The sequence below is a fragment of the Lepidothrix coronata genome, unplaced genomic scaffold (genome assembly GCF_001604755.1).
Source record: "Lepidothrix coronata isolate B3197 unplaced genomic scaffold, Lepidothrix_coronata-1.0 Scaffold19, whole genome shotgun sequence".
Taxonomy (NCBI): Eukaryota; Metazoa; Chordata; class Aves; order Passeriformes; family Pipridae; genus Lepidothrix; species Lepidothrix coronata.
Window position 1 is genome coordinate 1,647,910 of NW_016690199.1, and position 20,701 is coordinate 1,668,610.

At 39.1% G+C, this 20,701-nt stretch overlaps 1 protein-coding gene across 3 annotated transcripts in view; it reads left to right on the forward strand.

The window, feature by feature from the left end:
• SYNE2 (spectrin repeat containing nuclear envelope protein 2) overlaps positions 1-20,701 on the forward strand; it is a 180,580-nt gene that overhangs the window by 36,468 nt on the left and 123,411 nt on the right. For all 3 annotated transcript variants that reach the window (XM_017807555.1, XM_017807558.1, XM_017807556.1), the window contains exons 12-32: positions 110-274; positions 2,133-2,245; positions 2,918-3,074; positions 4,769-4,865; positions 5,025-5,212; positions 5,382-5,546; positions 6,782-6,955; positions 8,693-8,851; positions 9,123-9,296; positions 10,242-10,367; positions 10,524-10,679; positions 11,358-11,569; positions 11,834-11,909; positions 12,516-12,634; positions 13,228-13,351; positions 14,218-14,375; positions 14,833-14,980; positions 16,135-16,733; positions 17,362-17,541; positions 18,518-18,668; positions 20,446-20,604. In XM_017807555.1, coding sequence (XP_017663044.1) covers positions 110-274; positions 2,133-2,245; positions 2,918-3,074; positions 4,769-4,865; positions 5,025-5,212; positions 5,382-5,546; positions 6,782-6,955; positions 8,693-8,851; positions 9,123-9,296; positions 10,242-10,367; positions 10,524-10,679; positions 11,358-11,569; positions 11,834-11,909; positions 12,516-12,634; positions 13,228-13,351; positions 14,218-14,375; positions 14,833-14,980; positions 16,135-16,733; positions 17,362-17,541; positions 18,518-18,668; positions 20,446-20,604 — 3,600 coding nt within the window. The remainder of the gene's footprint in view (positions 1-109; positions 275-2,132; positions 2,246-2,917; positions 3,075-4,768; positions 4,866-5,024; positions 5,213-5,381; positions 5,547-6,781; positions 6,956-8,692; positions 8,852-9,122; positions 9,297-10,241; positions 10,368-10,523; positions 10,680-11,357; positions 11,570-11,833; positions 11,910-12,515; positions 12,635-13,227; positions 13,352-14,217; positions 14,376-14,832; positions 14,981-16,134; positions 16,734-17,361; positions 17,542-18,517; positions 18,669-20,445; positions 20,605-20,701) is intronic.

The window sequence follows — 20,701 nt, forward strand, 5'->3', positions numbered from 1 at the left end:
TGGGTTTCTGGGATGTCTGGAGTGTCAGTTTATGCAGCTTTTATGAGTATCTTGGGGATGGAGAAGAAAATAATAGTGAGAAATTTAATCACTTGTTTTCCTTTTAAAGATTAACGAGTGGAAAGCGAAGCTGGACCAGATGTTGCCCTCCCCTCTGGGTAGCATTGAGGCTTGGCTTCAGGAGGTAGAACATCTGCAGGCAGAAGATTTGCCTGATTTGCAGGACCCATTTAAAGCAATGTCTCTCTTCAGAGAAAAAATTGTAATACTTAAGGTATGCTGATCACAAAGGAACATTCTGCTTCAGTTTGACCCAGCAAAGCACTTGTTGTGGAATTGCTGTTTGACGTTTTGGGAAGTGGGGTGTGTATGTTTATCTTCTGAAGATGAAAAGCTCTTCTGAACATACCTTTGAAGAATGATGAGTTTAATTAAATAACTGCATGGGTCTATAAGGAAGGTTTCTGACTTCACTGGGGTGAGATTAAATTTGAATACTACCTGAATGAGTAAATTATGGTATTCTTTTTTATGTGGTTCCTGCAACTTATTTGTTAAGTAATAACACAGGGTAATTGCATCCTTATCTTTAAATCTGTGCTCAATGCATACCTATTCAGAAAAGCACTTGAGCTCAAGGTTACATTCCAGTGAGTTCAGCAAATTTGTTTAAAGTTAAATATTTGCTGAATCACTCTGTATTTCTGTTCAAGGCAGTAGGAGATACTTTGATACCTCGATACCGTGCAAGTTATTTATTCCGATCTTGAAACTTTTCACTGATAATTTAAACATCTTTTTGAGTTTGAAAACTCTGAAAGAGCAGATATGTTGATGCCTGCTGATCATCATAATGCCATACTTTGTTTTTTTATGAACAAATCTGCTTTTTTTTTTTTTTTTTGGCAAGTCCTTAAAGAGAATTGAAATAATGGGCAGTGGAGGTTCTTGCAAGTGGCTTGATAACACCACTTTTTTTTGCTGTTGCTAGTCACTTCCTGATGAGAGATGGCTTTTTAACTCCTTTACCAGCCTTTAACCATTTGATCCAAGATTTCTGTTGTGCAGCCTAAGTAGTTAAAGTGTTTTTAAGAATGAGACAAAGATGGAGATGTAATTTGTTAAGGAGTTTTGTTTTTGCCATTGAATATGTAGATAAAAATCATTACATTCCTTGAGAAGAAGAAATCTATAATACTTCATTTCTGTCAAATCCACTTTTCTTGATGGGAAGACATTCTGCTGAGAATTTTTTCTCCTTCCTTCCTCTAGTCAGTCCTCTAGTCAGGGATCATATTGCCAAGGTGGTGCCTTATAATGGAAATTTTACTTTCTCTTAAGGTCTAGAGAATTACCCACCAATGCTCCTAACTGTGTGACTTGTATAGCGTTAAGGTTACAAAATCAAATGTTTAAAATCTGTGCAGTGTTTTTGTGGTTGAGGGCTGTCCCTGGATTTAGCCATTTCCATTAACATGCTTCCTAGCAAGTTTTATTACATAAAAATGAACTTTTCTCATATTTCTTGATGTGCCTCTTACAAATATGCTTATATTCTGTGCAATGCATTTTATGTTTTATTTCTACATAGGGAATTTGGTGCTGAGACACATGCCTGTATAATATTCCCCCGTCATGTGATACTGGCCATCAGGTGGTTAATTTGATGTGCTGTCATCATGGCGTTAGACAGAAATTTATTGAGCAGTCAGATGAGCTATTAAGCAAGTGACATGACAGGTTTGTTCAACAGGTTTTGCTGTCAGTCTTTGCTGACACATAGCTAAGAACAACTTAATATCCTGAAACTGTTACAATGACACTTTTATGTCCTAAAGGTGATAGTGAAAGTGCAGAAAACACTGATAGTAGGAGTAGTGTAGGCTCATGTTCCTTATATTTAACTAGATGCACAGTGATAAGAGAAATGTGGTAGTCCTGCACTAAATATGCCTTTTAGAAGGTGATGAGGTAAATACTTTTATTGCACTTTAATGAGTAAAGGCACTGGAAGATTGTCTTTTGCTGGCTAATTCTTAATAGCTCTCACCCTAATGGCAGGTGACTTGCAGGTTCCCAGATGAAATGCTCTAGATTAAAATGAATGCCTTACTATGTCTTTTTTTCCCCAGGGTTTAATGGATTGTTTTGATGCTCACTTGGACACCCTTCAGTCATTTAAGAATGAAGATGAGAATAATATGCCACTGGTCTTGCCTGAAAAATTAGAGGAAATGAAAAGAAGGTTGTGATGCTTATATTTCCTCTACTTTGACTACGTTGTATTCTAGCTCTGCTATTGACTTGTTCTGCTGTTCTGAAAAAAGCACATAATTGATCCATGCCTTGCAGAAAAAGAGCATTTTGCACTTAAGCACAGACTATCAAGTGGAGCAGGCAGGAGTCTCTCATTGGTCCAATGAGTGTTAATTATGTGTACAGAGTGGAGCTCATTAACAAGACCTTTTCAGATGCCCTTTGGTAGTGGGGATAGGAAACACCTACTAGGGATAGGAAACCTGAATATTTTGAATGTAAACATTTCGCTGGTGGTGAGGATTTCCACCTTTTAAAATCACTGAGATCTACAGCTTGTACAGTCCCAAATATCTGTTGGGAGGATTTTCAAATATGGCCAGTAAATCTGTATCTATAACCTGAGATACTTTGGCATAGAGATGGCAGATGCCCCTTTTCTGGACATTTAAGGTTTTCCATACATTGAACAGACAATATTGACTAAAATTGTTGCTGCTTAAAAAAATGAGTTGTTCTTATCTTAAAATGTTATTCTTTCATAACAAAATAATATTTACATATGTGCATTTCTGAGTTTTTAGGGTAAAAACCTTGTATGTTAATGCCTTGTGTATCCGATGGTTATGAAAAAACTTTTGGAATGTTTTTCTGTTTGTAGATTCAGCAATATTCATTTCACAAACTTCAGCACTTTTCTTGAGTACCACTATGGACTCTGCTCAGCTATTGCCAATGAGGTGACGTTAAAGCTAAATATCTGGGACATGAAATATGGATCAAAAGAGTCTGTGGAATCACTGCTGAAGAATTGGAATGTAAGTTTAAGATACATGTATCACACCCTGACAGTAATTCTTCTTTCCCAGCTCTCTCTGATTCAGGCTTATCTCTTTCTCATCAGAAGATGCTATGGTAGTTGTTAGAAGCATGGTGGACTGGTGAGATCTGGGATTTATGCAAAGAAGGGCAGGTAGACTTCCACAGAAACTTACTTCACCCCTTACATCTTCCCATTTTGCTCTGAATGGGAGTTCTTTCTTCAGTTTGGAGAAGTAATGCAAGCCACAACTGTATTTTTTCTCTCTGCCTTTTTTTATTTTTATTGTGAAGATTTATTTCTTTCTAGACAATTTTTAACCCAGCAGTAGCAGCTCTTCCCTGTCTCCAATCCACAGAAACCTCTCCTGGGTAATTTCAGGAGTTGCTGTCTTCAAAACCAACCATTATTCACTTTGCTGCCTAACACTGCCTTTTGCTGTTGCCTCCCTGCTTCTTTACCTCCTTATGCTTAATGATGAATATGAATTGTCCTGTTTTGTTAAATTTTGTGCTTAGTTCAGCTTCAGGAGTCAAATTACTAAAATGATGCCACAGGTAGTCTTGTAGGAGGGGATGGATTACCCCATCCCAAATACTGACAAACAGTATTGCATCAGGAATAAAGGCAGAGATGAAAACTGAAGGCATCAGTTTTGTCCCATCTCCAGTTAATGGGAATGTGAATTCCATCTTAGTGGAGTTTCTAAAGAGTTTCTCAGAAGCTTTTCAGTGGCAAATCCCTAGTTAAATTAGTGGGGATTTCACCAGCCTGAGAACTGTGAAAGAAGGCAACAAGTTGTATAAAATAGTAGGTTTCCTGAGCAGTATCAGCCTTACCCTGTGGTGACATGGGAGTACAGGGTTAATCTGAGCAGAGGTTGTTGATTCAGTTGGTTTCATAAATACTTATTATCTTGTTACTTCTACAGTTGTGGTTCATGGTCTTGCTCAAGCTGATAGAATATAGAGCTTTCCCGGGGAGTTTAAGGCTTGTTGCTGGTTTCTCTTGCTGCTCCCATGATATGAAGTCCTGGCTGAGTGGTGATGTGGTGGAGGGAGGCCGCAGGGGAGGCTGTTGTGTAGCCTGCTGGGTAGGACTTTTGTACGAGTGGGGAGCTCTGGGGGTGAGATTCAGCAACTCAGACAGAGAGAGGCTGAGGATCAACCCTCGTTCCCTGGGTGGATGTGTGAAGCAGAAGTCTCCTCCTCTGTTCCCATTTTTCTTCTCTCCCCCTTTTCTTGCCCAGTTTGGATCTTATTTCATCTGTGGCAGGAACTAGGCACATCGATATTTCTGTGCAGGGAAACCCACTTTTCACTTTTAGCACTTCTTGGACTTACATGACTAAGTTCTGCCTGACTTGATCATCTGACTGATGTTATTTCTCAGTATTGCCCTGGGGCTGTAACTTTTTGAAACAAGCAGTCCTGACTCATGCAGGGCTGTGGCTCAGGCAATGGCATTCAGGAATTAACATTCCCATTAACCTTACTCTCTGCACAAGCAAAACAGAAGAACAGATCTGTTTCAGGCTGAAGGGTGCAGCTGAGTTGCTGGATGGGCTTTGCTCAGTTTATTTTTAACCTGCAGGTTGTAGGCTCATATTTGAAAAGTGTCCCAAGCTATATTTCTTACCCAGTTTTATGTGCTTCAGTGTTAGTTATATCAATTGCTTTTCACTTTGGGCAGAATTTCATTGAAGAAAAGAATCTTGAAGCACAACTAGAAACTGCTACTCAAATCTGTGAAGATCTGAAAAACAAAAACATATGTGGTCCTGATTTAGGTAAGTTTGTGCACATAAGTTGATATGAAGACCTCTGTTTTGAACTGATGTGCTGTCACCAGTTTTAATTCCATCTACTGTTCTGTGTAAATAGTGTTTCTACTTAATTAACCTCTCTGTTTCCAAATGTATAACGATGATCCCTGTTTGATGTCCTAGGCGGAGACCCTCAAGAAATCAGCAAACTTTTTAAGACAGTGGAGTCAAAGATTTCCACGTGCAAAGACTATATTTCCAATGTAAATACCACCTTACAGAAAGTCCTGTCCTCCTGGAGTAATTATACAGAAAACAATCACTTGTTAAAGACGTGGCTGGAAGAAAACAGAAATGAGCATCCAAAAGAGGTATGTGGTTGGATTTCTCTCTGTGATGGCAGACAGAGGTACTTGGAGGCCTCCTGGAAGGAAAGCATTATATGGGACAGTGGCTGTTTTTGTTGCTTTTCTGTTCCTCATTTTGGAAATAAACTTTTGACAGGATTCTGCTTTAAATTACTTCACTGCCTCTGTCTAGATCCCTGCCGAGGTCCTGGCAAAGAGGAATTCAATTCATGGTTCCTTAAATGAAGCTGGAAATTATCTCATTGAAGTCAGCAAAGAGCAAGTTGGATCAAATATTTCCAAAGAGCTGAAGAAACTGAACAGGAGATGGGCAAAGTTCATCAAGAGGACACACTTTGTGAGTTACTAGTTTCATATGACTCTTTTGCCATGCAGCCTTCAAAGTAATTTTCTAGACTTATCAGCTTGCTAATCAGAGATTCATCAGTCTTTCAGTCAACTGAATATTCCCAGTTTTAAAACAGGAGGAACAGAGAATACACAGAGGCATCCCAAGTCTTTGTGACTCATTTATTAAGTGCTCTTTATAATATGATGGAAAATGTTCATTTTTAAATTGAAATTTTAAAACCACTTACGAAAGGAAATCCTAATGCAGAATTTGATTCTCCTGTGAACCTTTGCTAAATTTTACAATCTCTGTCTCAGATAGTAGACAGTAGTTATTGCTGCATAGATATTTCTGAGGTTGTACAACTTTTCACCAGCTCGCTTGATAGGTTTTTAGGCTGCTGTAAATTCCTATGCTACCTGCCTAATGTTACATGTATTACATTTCCTAGAATGTTTTCACAAGAATGACATTTTCACTCTGCCTAGGAATACTAGAGCTCTTAATTTACTAACTTGAGCCTTTCATTGACATTTATTTAGGTACCGCTGTGACAGTAAACTACAGCTTTATAGGAGATGAGCTTAGTGAGAATGCAATAAAATGAGAGGAAGCATATTCCCAAGGGGGAGGGAAATCCAGAGTTTGCTAAAGAAACCCTTAATAAGAGATGCTTTTAGGAAATACATTGAGGAATGAGTGAGAGAGAGCCTTCTTGCACCTTAGAAGGTCTTAAGGACTTGAGAAGTTAATTTTCTGGCATTGCTTTGGACATTATGCCTATCATATATATTACATTTTATTATTTTTTTTTGAATATCAAAAGGCAAGGCCAAATGCTTGTGCTCTGGCTTGTGACTGCCAGTACCATAAAACTGTTAGCACAGTTCCTGATCTTTATTTGGCCAACATCAGCTATTGTTCTCTTGGACAATGCCCTGGCATGATCTGGGAGATGCTGCAGCCCAGGAGTTTATTCTCCTTAGTAATGTGGCTGTGGCTGCTTATAGGGGAGGAGACATATGGGGTGAAGTTGTACTGTCCCACCTGCCCTCAAGGTTGAGGAACTGAGCCTCACATTGTTAATTTACCAATAAGTTTGGCATTTATTTCTCCTTTGATCCCTGTTGGGTGCTGAAGCTGGAAAATAACCGAAGTGGTGACTGTGTTGGAGGAGGGCAGTGGAGAGACCCATGAATTGATGATGGGAATGAACATCTTATCCTGCTCTTCGTTTATAGCTTGGAGAAGGGAGTACAAATGCTGCTCAGACAAACAAGGAACTTCCAGGGAGCCTGGAGAAAATTGAAGAGCTCCTTGGAGAGGTGGATAGGTGGGCAGCAGAGACTGGATGTCTGCTTGGCAAGATCAGTCACGAGGGGCCTGTGGAACCTGAGACAGAGGAACGTTTACAGGTGAAAATACTGCTTAAAATACTCATTAATCAGATTCTCATATTTCAGCACAGATTTGTTGCTGGGATAGAATGAACCATCATCAGTGAAGCAGAAATTTATGTGGATTTTGTGCTGTAACACTGGTAAAAAGTCAAGACAGTGCCAGTGCTTTGATATTATTTCTCAGGACAGCTCCCAGATGAACTGTAAATGAATCTTCCAGCATCAGTGTGTCCAGATAACAAACAGGTGCCAATGAAGTGCTGTTGGTGCCACTGATCAGCAGCTTGTTCTTGAGTGATATTAATTACTCCTGTCCAGCACAGCACTTGGAGCAGTTGACAATTTGAGAATTTCTCCTGGTGATACAGTGCTTTTATCATCTACCCTCCAGTGCAGGGAGAAGGTTTGGGACAACTTGACTTTATTCAAGGCTTACTTGTCAAAAACTGGGATACTTGAAGTATTTTCAGCAGCATGTTGGGTAATTTGGGAATATCAGCTTATAGGCAGTTGCTCTAAATATCCACAGCAAGCACAAATTAATTTCTAACAAGAAATTCCACTAGTCTCTATTTCCCATATCTCTCTGCCAGGGATTACTGTCCCCAGCAGATGGCAGGTGAAAATACATGTACAGAACTCAGCAACTTCAATACAAAGTCTGATTTATTTTCTTCACCTGCCAGTGAAGATGAGACTGAACAAAGATGCCAAGCTTTGCACTGGAGAAGCTGAAGCACTGTCTTATGTTGCTTTTACTGTTTCTGCCCCAAGGCCTGTATAACCTAATGGTGTGAAGGTGGCCACCAGAAGGATGCTTCATTGAAGCTCCTTTGTCTAACTGCTGTAATTAAACAGAAATACTCTTCAGTTCATTAAATCTACCTACAATAACTGTGAAGCAGAATCAGTTTACTGTTGGTTTGTGCCTTCTCGCATTGTGTTTATTTTACAGATTTAGGAGTGTGAGATGGTGAAAAGAATCTACTCATCTTTGTGTAATCGTGGGCATATGTTTATAAAATAAGCCTCATTTTGCACTGTGACACTAGTTTGTTAAAAACCATGAAGCAACAAAAGACACCATGAAATACAGCCTCCAGAAATGTGGCTGGCATTGTATCTCCATGTCTGGGAGCAGGAGAGATCAGGTCGCTTGTTACCTGCAGTGCCAATAGGTCAGGAACCAGAATAAAGCACTGATTATCATTAGAAGAATGCTAATTGACAACTTCAAACAGGAAAATGTGTTGAATATTCATGGATCAGAACAGCTCTAATAAGGACATTTCATGATAAATATTCAAACATGGCACACTGCTCCTGCATGCAAAATACCCAGCTGCTTCCTGCCTTTTAGTACTGAATAGCACAAGAAAATTCGAGCCTTGGTATGTGCTTACTTTTGGATGACTTCATGACCAGACAATGCATATCCAAGTGTGTGATTTGTACATTCATTTGGAAAGCTGTTTGGATGGGAGAATGTTGGCTCTGAGGCAAAGACACGGGAGGTATCACATTGACAGAAAGAAATTGTTTCAGCAAACAGAATCCCCTGTGGATGGCAGCAAATTTCTTTCTCTCCTCACAGAGATTTTGCAGTGCAATACACTGACCATAATTGGAATATAAGGTTTTTCCTTGACCAAATATTTACCATCCATGATCAAGGCTGGCTTTGTCATTCAGTGCATTTAAACAAAAAGACATAAACACTGTAAAGGCTTCTGATGGTTTCTTTTCAACCAGAGTTTGGCTGCAAGAGGAACCTTATGCCAAGAACAAGTTGTGGCAGCAGAAGAGAGATTGCAATCCCTGATGCAAAATGTTCCAAGTGAGGTGTTTCAACAGCATTCTCACACCACTGGGCTGGAGGCACGAATTAAAGAAGCCAGAGACAAAATCGAGGTACTCCTTTTTTTTTGTTACTGCACCTTGTACACACAGAGATATCTCTAATTTTAGCATTATGTGATAGGGAAGACTCCTTATCAGTCATGTAAAATAGAAAAGGTTTTATACTGTTGGAATGAGTCTCCCAGACTTTTGCCAGGGCAAAATCTAGAACATTTCAAAGATCATATCTCAACTTGAAAAACTTGAGTGATGTGATGAAGCAATAACTTTATGTAATTACTGACACTCAAGCATGCTCTGAAAAGAGTCTCTTTCTTCCAAGGCTGTCATGGGTGACATGAACAACGTGCTGTCCAAATCTGAGAAGAGACCATCAGAAAAGGAGGCTTTGCTTAATTTTGAAGAATCCCAGAAAGAGCTCGAGGTCTCTATTTCAAAGGCTGTGCAACTTGTCAGTCAAAAATTAAGCCCAGAAGAATGTATTTCAAGATATGAGGTGGGTTTGTATTCTGAACCAGCTGAATTTAAGTATTTCTTAGTGCTGTGTGGTTTCTAGAAGTCTTAAGGTTCCACAGTGAGAAAAAGATCAGATTTTTTTTTTGGTAGCTATTAATGCTTTTCTCAGCTTAATTTAGCTGAGAAAATGTAGTGATTTAGCACTGTCAGCGTATATTAACTTGGCAGACAACTTGAATGAAGAAACATAAATCTGTGTGGCAGTTTATTCAGTGCCTTGTCTTAAATTACTCCATTATTCTATCAGAACTCATCGTGTTCTGAACTACAACCAATTTTTTTTCTTGATTAATAATTAAGATTCCCATCAAGAATCACATGCTTGAATTCTTGGACAGGTCTTTAAAGCGTGATAATAAATACTGAATCTCCTCTTTTTTTTCCAGAGGGTAGCTGATAAATAAAGTGTTCAGTCTCAAAATGTGTATCTCTAAAAGGGATGTAAAATACGGAAGTGCCCAAAATCTGTGTTGCCTCATCTTGCAGAGCAAGACCTGGGTGTCCATGTGCCAGGAGGGGCTCAGAGCTTCACTCCAGGCCATCTTGCAGGGTCCCATCATGCTGATGGAGACCTTTCACCCTCTTGCTGACATGGGACATGGCCACATAGATTCCCTATAAAAGAGTCTGAGTTCAGGGACTTTAATCTTTCTTCTTTTATGTCAAATTTGCCCCTAAAAGAGGAGTTGCAAGATCAACACCTGCTTTTCTCCATAAAGCACACACTGAAAGTGTCTGCAACCTTTTGCAGATGTGCAGGGGTGGAAAATGCTCTTGCAGTCACCAACACAAGGGCCACCACAGCCCATACATGCAATGTATACATTCATTATGCACAGCTTTTGTACGCTACTGATGTAATTTTATTAGGTAAATAAGTTACATTCAGTTCTGTTTATTTTTCATTATGATGCCTTTTTTGCAGGAAGCTTTTAATGCTCTGGACAACAAAGTTCTTGAGAAATTTTTGAAAGCAGCTGAACAGCTGAAAAATATTTCATCTGATCATGAAAAGCTGGTTGTGGAAGAAGATGTTCGTAGGAGATGGGAGGTGAGATAATACAGGAAGAAGAATCCACTGTCTGTTCTCATTAGGCCTGGTATCTTAGAAAAACCCTTTTTTTGTTACATTATGTTCTGAGGTTTTTATTTGCTGTGTAACACTGTCTCACCATCTCACAGGAACAATGTGTTTTCAATTTTGCAGGCTGTTCGTCAGGAAATTATATCCTATGTCCAGCTCATGGTAGAAAGGGAAAAAAAGAAATTTAATGCAACTTTAAAAAAAATCAATAAGCAATTAGGCAAAGAGAAGAAACTCCTAAGTATGGATAAAACCAAAGGGCTCATCAAGGAACATGAGGTACCCGAGACATTCTTTTTCTGCTCACTTACCTCTCTTTGTGGATGCTTTGCTGTCCTTCTTCCTCCTTTTTAGGTACATTATGGCAGCCTGTTCTTGTGAAACAGGGCTCTTGTGCTCTATGTTATGTAAACACAGAACAAAGAGACCACCCAAATTATTTCTTTACCTTTTTTGACTGCAGATATTAGTGTTCTTGCATAGTTTTAGAATTAACTCCTCATTAAGTAGATGGTATCTTTTTCCCTTTTTTTTTTCAGATTTTGATATATCCGGATTTTACCCTAATAAGTATAATAATTGATGAGGAATATTTTTAAAAAATTCTATTTTTTTTTCTGCAGTCAATGGGACATGCCTATCTGATGTCAGGGTGAAGAAGGCTTTGGGACCAAAGTAGTGAAAATTGTAGTAACATAATGAATTTCAAAATCAAGCAAGACTCAGTATAGTCTTGTGAATACAGCTGGGGAACATGTTGCCAGAAACCCTGATTTCTGTCCTGACTCTGTTTGAGAAAGAATTGAGAGAAAAATAGGTGTTTCTTTCTTGGTTTGACAGCTTACACTTTTAAGTGCGCTCATCCAAGAGGATAGTGGAAGTAGAAAAAATGTATGTGAATAATTGCATATCCTCATGAATTAACATGAGTTTATTATATAATTTTTCTTTGTTTAGGCCTCTTTTTCACATGAAGGCAGCCTGAGGGAACTTCAGAAGTCATTAGAAGACCTTAAAATACTGGGAAGACTGTCAGAAGAAACTGTTCCAGGAATACAGACACTCACTGCTGACTGTGAACAAAAGCTAGAAAAGGTTCAGCAAATGGTGGCAGATACTTCCACAGCGCTGCTGGCTCGTGCTGGGATAGGACAGGCACCTCAGAAAGGGTGGGTGGCTGAGGGCACAATGTGTTGTAGCTTCATGGAAATCATTTATACAGCTAGATTTTGTGGTAGTGTAAATGTGCTACCTAGGACATTACTGTGGACATTACTGTGGACAAACTGTACATTTAAACACTTAGTATTAAGTTTCATGAACTAGCAAGTACAGTGTTTGATTACCCTTCATCACAGCTGCAATGTTTTTAATCTTTGGCTAGGGTTTCTTTTTTCCCTTTGTATTTCATAATTCGTTCTTTTGAACTGTAGGAGCTCCATTATTGCTTCTGAGAATGGAGAAGAGCCTGGTTCTTCTCAAGAGATCGATAACCTTTCGGTACAGGAGGTAAGAAATCCAGACTTACTGTTAAAGAACAGTGCTCTGTCAAAGGGAGATCATTGCCAAAAGGAAAAAGTGATTATTTCTCTTACTATTTTCATTGTGATAGGACCTCAAGCCTATCACAGAAATCAAAACCCCCCTATACTTGTGAATGTAGATTAAGTAAATATTAAAAGTTAACATGCAAGGAACAGGACTTGGCATCCCAAGGAGATGTGAGTCTCCAACCTTGCATGATATTTTGCTAAAAATGGTTTTCAGATGAGAGTCATGTGAGAAGGTGAGTTCATATTGAAATCCCCTATAGTGTCCCAGTAATTTGAACAAGTTTCAGAGGACAGAGGGAGGGAAAAATAATGAAGACTTGGAGGTGTTTGTCTGTATCTGTGGAAAGAATGAATGAGCTGGCTGCAAGTATTCAGAAATTTGCTCTTTGGGGTCATGATTGAGTTTAAACACATCTTGTATTCATGAATGGTATCTCTCATCTCCTTTGGGACACATCAAGCAATTCCTTCCTTCAGAAGTTCACAGATGTCTGTTAGGCTTCACTGTGTTATTACACAGCATGATGTGGAGGTCACTGTTAACCTTTTTATTTTTACTTAGACCTCAAGACCCGCTGCAGATATAGTTTTGGAACCAGATGTGAAACATCACAATGGAGAAAGCTGTGCAGAGAAATTTGAGGAAGACAGTGATTTGGCCATACCAGCTTTATTAGAGAGGTAATTTTTAGAAAATAAAATACATGTGTATCAGGAGATGATACTATGCTAGACATTCACAGATTAATTGAATATATCAAACATAGGGTGCACTTTTGCTGTGCAGAATTCTGTTCTCTTTCTACTACAGTTTACTTAATATTTCTCTGTAATTGATAAGGAAGCACTGCAGCTGCTAAATGCTTCAAACATTAGGATTTTATAGCAAGAACACTTATAGCTGTAGAAGTTTTACTTCTGCTCTTTTCTTGGGCCAGAAAGGTCTGTACCCCCCTTACTAATAACTTCAAATATTGTAAAGTAAAAAAATTGTGACAAGTTTTTAGAGAACCAACATTTTTACATTCATAAAATTGAATTTAGAGAATGCAGGCAGACATTCATAGTTTAAAATTAGCCAGGTGAGCAATATCTCATCTCTTTAATATGTCCTCATTTGTGCCCATTCATTTGAGACTTCGTCAAAATATGTATTTGCAATAGACTGTGCTTATTTTGCATGGTAATCTATTGGTCAGCAAGTCCCATAGCCTGCCATGTTCCATTAAATTAGAAGTAATAGTCTCTCTGAAAGTGATTGCCTCTTTCTTTAGCTATAACATACAAAGAAGTAACCTGGAGGAACTGTTACAAATCAGCAGAGATAAAGTAGCATCTGGCTTTACTGATGAAATAAAGGGCACTTCATGCCTTCAGAATAAGCTGCTTGAACTACAGGTAAGTATTTGTCTTCTAAAAATGTAGTTGGTGCCTAATTGTTACTTTCTCATGTAGAGCCCTCACCTCTCTGTGTTTACATATATTGCCAAGGGAAAAAGAGCATCCTTGTCACCAGGTTTATTAGAAGTGTAAGGGAGATCAAGAGTTTGGGTTTCAGCAGAACTGCATTCCTGCTTAGCAGTGGAGTTTTTCAAGCGTTGCTGAAAGAAGAAATTGGTGGCTCTTGGTTTGTTACCTGCAGGCTAAAATAGGGAAAAAAAACTATGGAGAGCAGCTTTTTCTGTTGGCAGGAGTGGTAAGTGATAGAGATGTTCAGGGCTGGAGGAGTCAGCAGAGTTGAACCACCAAGTGGCAGTGGTGTATGTGCAGAATGGAACTTTTTCCGGACTTGATTAGATTTGTGGGATCCTTAAGGGGATGACAAAGGGCACAGTATTGATGCTGGAGGGTTTATTACTGCTATTTTAAGGCCTTGCTTGAAAGGAGTACAAAGCTTAACTAGCATCTCAGAACTTGGTTCAGTTCTGTATTTGGTTGGTTTTTTTTTTCTTTTGAACATAGCTAAGCGGAGATATTTTCATTCTTGAAGTAAGAGTAGCTGACTCATATTTATTGAATCCTTTATAAAATGTAGCCAAGGCATACATCTGACATGGAAATTTTCATCATGAAAAGTTGCTAGAGATGTGCATGCAGCTGAAAATGGAATCTTAAAGGGAAAAAAAGACAATAGAAACTCCTACTTTCAGATGATATTTTCACTGTTTTTGTAAGAGCCTCTTGTGACTGTAGTTTTAAGAACTGTCCAGTCCACTGAGAAAAACAAGATCATGTTAATGCAATTAGCGCTGCTTATCTCTTAGGTGATAGAGAGTGAAATCAGTTCTGGTTGGACACAGTTGGAAAACATCTCATCTACCTTAGAAAATCTTGGGGTTGAAGTGCAGCAGGCTGCGCTCTCTGAGACAAGAAACAAGCTACAAGGAGAGTGGAAAGAGCTTCAGGATATTATAAGTACCAGGTATAAAATAACACTTTATGATATTAGCTAAGGAATGGTTCGTTGTAACTAATGTGTGTGCTTTGAAGGGAATAGTGCATGTTACAGAAAATACTTGCAAACTTTTAACCTTTTTTAATGGCGTAAAATTAAGTTTTTCTTAATTTTTCTTGGTTCATATGCACATGGCAGATAGTGTGAATCTCCCCAAGAAGCAGAGAGCCAGATCTTTCTAACATCACTGTGCAATATTCCCATATATTGCTGTTATTTCCTTTCATCTTCTGGTTAAATTCACAGCGATTCACACTGCTTTTCTCATTAATGAAAGAAAAACTCCTTTGACCTCAGGAGGAGGAGGAGGATTAGATCGGTTAGACAGTCAATTACATTATTTTTGTGGCTTTTTGTGCTGTAAAATGGAGAGTGACTTTTCTTGTTTGCCTTCCCAGTTCATGCTTTGTTACCTTTCTTGCAGAATGAACTCTTTAAGGACTGCTTTGGAAATTGTTTTGCCAATAGAAAATGAATCCATTCTTCTCTCTGAATTGGATCAGCAGCTGAAGAAAAAGGACATCCAGCAGTTTAATCTGATGAACAGTGATCTTGCTTATAGGGAACTGAAGGTAAGGGAGGATGCAGAGACCACACCCTAGCCAGAACAGGTTTTAATGTCTAGGAAGTAGAGAGTTTCATGGAATTTTCATTCAGGAGGTTGGGACTGCTGACAAGACTTCCTAAACCTTCTAAAATCTGTAACAGCATTTTACTGCCTTTGCTTTAAATGTCATTGCTCCTGTAGAGGCAGCCAGGGACCCTCAGTAGGTTCTACTGTAAAAAACATTATCATGAACATTTTGTCTTGTGTTAGGACTTTCCTTTGATGCAGATTTACAGTGTTCCCACCTGCCTTATATCATTTTGTGGAGCCATATACATAGTATGGTGTTAATTTGTGAGCTTATCTAAACTACCTGTGTCACATCTGCTGAAGTATCTGAGCACACCTTGGGATTGATTTGAAAGTTCTGCATGGATGCAGTAATTGTTCATTTGCTATCAGTGTCTAAAGCCTAGGCCCTGGTCCATTAGGCAGGGTGAATATTGTTTTGTTCTTGGCTGACAGCTACACAGGACTGAAAGTTTGTGTTTGTCTACCCTTGGCTCTCCAGTGAAGTAGGGTTTAGGTCTCTCAAGCTGTAGGGCAGAGAGCATGTGCACTCTCTGCCTGACCATTTTAGGCTGGAAGGACTCAGACTTCTTGCCCAGCTCACTGCACAGCTGGAGTTTCACAACACTGACACACTGCTCTTTGAGGGCTGTAACCAGAGAGCATACAGACTGCACCAAGAGATTTTCAAATACATGTAAGTCTCCTGCAAAAGTATAACATGAAGAACTTAAAAGATGGCAGAGTAATAAATATCGCCGTGCTTGCCTGTGCTCTGACTGATGTCCTGCTGTGAGAGCCTGCTGCTTTCAGTGCCAGGACTCTCATCATCTTTCTCTCCTTCTTGTCTGATTGCTGCAAAAGTTGCTGGGCTTTCAGTAGTGCTGATCAAATTCCCTGTGTGTGGAATACCATTTTATTTGATTTTTTTTGTTGTTCTTTTTTCTTCCCTCCCCTGAAGTCCAGAATAGGTTTTCTTTCTTAACTGCCCTGTTTATCATACTTGTTTTGCTGCTAGTATAATTTGGGTTTCAGTCATAGGTTCACTTGAGTGCCGGATATATGTTTTCTTTCACTTGCTAATGCTGTTGGTCATTCTCTGAATTTCAGGAGCTACAGAGATCCATATTAAATCAGATTGAAGTGTGCAAACAGTTGGAACACCTAGATAGTTCAGCAAGGGATGAATTTAATCCAATAGACCTGCAAGCTGCCAGTAAAATTATGATTTACTATCAAAACCAGCTTGAAGAAATGAGCAATAAAATGCAGATCCGCGAGACAGTCCTTAAAGATCTGGAAGCTTTTATGGCCTCATTGAGAAAGATTCAGTCTTCCATCAAATGTCTCACAGATCCCCCAGGTCAGCCTGAAATACAGGGAAAAGCTTTGAGAGAGGCTGCACAAGAAGTTTCTCACATGTCAGAAGAGGCCAAACATTTGGATGAACGCCTGAAAACTGTTGATATCTGTTTGGAAGATGCTGAATGTGGGAGAAAGACTTGCTGTGAAAACCTTGTTCTGACTTTATCTGAAAAGCTAAATACGATTTATGATCCCCCAAGTGAACAGGTGCTTACAGAAGAAAGAGACTTGTATGAGATTTTTTCCAGAAAAAACACTGAACTCCTTAAAAACATTCAGGATCTACGTGACAGAATTAACAAAATAGGCTTGAAGGATCCAACAATTCCAGCTATTCAGAAAAGGTGATTTCTTTTTTAAAGCCCTTTAATTTCATAATTTCAGTCAAGTCAGCCTGTGGCCCCTTTGAGGGCCCCTTCAGAGCACTGAAATTTGAAGTATCTGTGGAGCATTGGCAGAAGCTGTGGATGTAGCTTTATTTGTTCTATTGCAGCCTAAGTAAGGAAGCCTTCTCCATTTTTTCTTTTCTTTTGAGTTGCTCTCTATGTGTATGTTTGAAGCACTGAGGAAGAAAAAATAGGAGGAGGTTGATTGTTGTGATCTTAGTTTTCAGCAAGAAAACTGTCAAAGAGGGAAATGGGTCCCCTTGCTGTGCACTGATCTGAAACTCTGAAGTGTAAGATAGACAGCATGCACTTACCTTTTAATACAAACTGATTCACTATGTTCATACAGACCCAGTTGCCTTTTAAGATTTTGGATTACCTTCTCAAAGAGCTAAGGTCAGCATAACTCATCTGAAGGCCTGTGTCAAATTATGTGAACCGAAGATCAAATTAGACTTTTTGTGATGTCATTTAATATAGCATGTGGAGCTCACGATGAATTTCTAGGGAACTTAATAATTACATTGTGAACCATATCAAAGAATTACTTTAATATAAGGCTGTATTTCATTTTTTTCTAATAAAGGATAAAATCATTAACAGAATTGGAAAAGGAATTGGACTGTGCTGCTGTTGAAATGAAACCTATGCAAGAAATTGCTAATAAGCTCCCACAGATCAATGAGGAAAAGGCAGAGGAAGCAAATGAGCAGTGCAGAGCTACAGAGAGGTTATGGGAGGATACAAAGCTCTTGCTTGCTGAATGGTAAGGAGAAAAGCTACATTTTAAAGTAGTATTGTACAAGTAAGAAGTTTGCTTTTAAAATCAACCAACAAAAAAGCCTTAGACCTTTCTTTAAAGTAAATGAAATATTGATACAGTAGAAATTGTTACCATTATGAGGGTGTAAACTATCACTAAACCAAGAATTGTACGTCAAAGTTTGTAGGCAAAGCTCATGAATTTTGTATATTTTTAAGACATCTCAGTCTCATAATTTAGCAGGTATGCAGTGAAGTGTTGGACTTAATTGGCATCCCAAAGAAAAACCTGGCTGCTGCTGGGAATGATGTGTCTTCTGTATTTGCTATGAGTTTCATGCCAGCACATTCAAAAAGAAAAGTCAAACTGAAACAAATGGAAGAGGACAGCTGGGAAAACAGTCTCTTATGCAGGAAAAGACTAATGTAGTTTGGTTTGATAAGTCTGTGCAAGTGGGGACTGGGAAAAGCTATGATTGATCACCCAGGGCATCTGCCCTTCCATTATGTTGTTTGAAGATGCCTGGAGGCTTTGCATGGACTGACACAGTTCTGGTTAATTCTCCTGGCATGCACAGTGTCAGTGGGAATAATCTGTTTTCATATCCCACTGAAGGCTGTCCTGAAGTGGCATCTCCCACTGTCCACCACCCAAGTTGTTGTGATATCTCCTCCAAACTGTATTTCAGTGTACTGGTGTCTGAGCTCACCTTTCAGGTGGAGAGTATCATATTAACAGAACTGCTCAGATCTCATCACAGTTAGATGTTGAATCAGAAGCATGTGATGTTGAATGGCATTTCTTATTCCAAAAACTGCCTGAATGCCACACCAGGTATCACACAGTATTGCAGACTTCATGACTGGTACAGTTCATCACCCCTTTTCTCACATGTTTGAATGTAGGAGAAGGAAGCAGACAAGAGGTTCAGGCTGCAGTTTTATGCTTAGGACATAAATAATAAGTCTCCTTTTAATAGCCAGGAGCAGTGTGCAAGGGTTCTGGAGCTCCTGAAGCAATACCAGAGCTGCAAAACAAATCTGACCAGCATCATCCAGAAACAGGAGATTGTGCTTTCACAGCAGACTTCTTACATGGGGAAGGAGAATTTGAACAGACTAATAACAAAGGTGAGTAACAAGAACTTAGTGGAAAGAAAAGCATTTCTTGAGAGCATTCACAGGTAGGGTTGTCCTTGTACCCTCAACCTTTAGGGCAGATGTTAAGACCTTGCTTTCACTTTGGCTTCCAAAATACATTTAGAGACACTATACACTTATTTTGTTTTAAGTTGATTTAAGTCTGTTTTTGCTTAATGAATCAAGGTTTTGTTAAATGAGAGGGATTTAAAAAAGTCTAAACCCCATGGAAGAACTATGATCTCGTATGAAAATGGGATGAAGTCCTAATGTTTTTGCTCCAAGCTGTCTTTGATAGCAGTTAAACATTTACAGTAGCTTTTACATTACTTGATGAGGTAATGTAATGAATGTAATACTGAATGAGCATGTATTGCTGGACAGCCCCTCGTTTAGTTTAAAGTTTTCCACCTTTTCAGACAAAAAATTTGACAGCCAGCTTCTTGGCTAAATGAATACAACCACTGGATATAGTTGGATTAGAGGAAGAGCAGCATGTCCATCATGACCATTTTACTGTACAGGTTTTACATTTCCTGGCTGGGTTATATAACTGCTTGTTCAGATCCTATTTTTAGGCTTTGTGATGAGGCATCACCTATATCATTCAGGAACGTTTACTCTTAGGCAGTGCCTGGGGTGGTTAAATTTAAGAAGGACTGTAAGTGGTTTCTTCCCTCAGGGAATGGGATGGTGTCTGTGTGTTCCACCTCCCCTGAAGCAGGGTTTCTTCTTGGTTCCACCAGTGAAACTTGTGGCACCTCATACCACATGGGCTCCTGCTGCAGGGGAGATTGCCTGCATATCCCAGCCCCTGCTTGTATGGAGACCCTCTCTGGTAACAGCCCTTCCTCCTCACCCTGAGTTTTGCAATTCGTACTCTCAGAATCTCTGAATGCTCTGAAATTGCTGTGGCACAGTGCAGTCATGTCCTTGAGTGCTGATGATTTGTTATTTAGGATTATATAAAATAATAGCAGAGAAGGTCCTCTGCCTTGTTCTGGTTTGTGAGAGCTGCTCTGCCGTCCCTCCCCTGAGCTCAGCAGCTGGCAGCGTGGGAAGATGTAATTTCCCAGAATGTCTCTGGGAAATAAAAGAGAGCTGCTGGTTTCAAAGTACCTAGCACTAGAGGTCAGTGTTTCCTTTCCAGGAAGCTTCCATGTTGTTTGTAAACACTGACATTCCAAGTAAACACAAAGGAGCAGTTTAGTGTTTAAGCAGAAAAAAGGAAAAACCGATGTTTCAGTTTCTGGCAGTGACATATTTGATGATGTCTGTGTTTAAGTAGGATTTAAGCTTTTTTTTTTTTTTTTTAAATAGTTCAAAACCTGAGGATCAGAATGCCAGGTCGTATTTTTTAGACTTGTAATAGTGTCTCAGATGATTATGTTGTGCATTGTTTATCTCTGTAACCGAGGTTCTGTGTATGGATGTATAGTCCCCTTGGATCTTGCACTTATGACTTTTAAAGCAAACTGTGATTTTGACTGTCTTAGAAATAAATTATCCATAGTTCCCACTCAGCTGTTTTGCAGCCAGTAACAGAATGATATGGATTTCTAGCAGGGAAATACTCCTGTCGGCATGACAGGGTTATAACAACACAGGAAGCATTCCTAGTCTCACTATAGTGTACAAAATAGATTATTTTGTGTAATGCTGTTGTTTCTCTAAGATGAAAAGAACTGCACATCAGTTCAAATTGTTTTGCTGAATAAACAGTCATAAGCAAACATGCTCGTAAATATCCATGTGGTCTGTTTCACAGATTGAAGAGGCAAAAGAAGAATTTAATGATCACTCTGAAGATGTAGACAAAATAAATCAGATCTGCAAAAACCTGCAATTCCAGCTGAATAAAATGAGAAGCTTTGAGGAGCCTCCGTTCGAGAATGAGGCTAACGTTATTGTGGACAGATGGCTGGATGTATGTAAAAAGTAAATTATCAGGGTGGTCTTATCTGTTATGCATTATAGTAATTGATTCTGACACGGGTGTAATATTTGGAATAAATTAAGTCCAA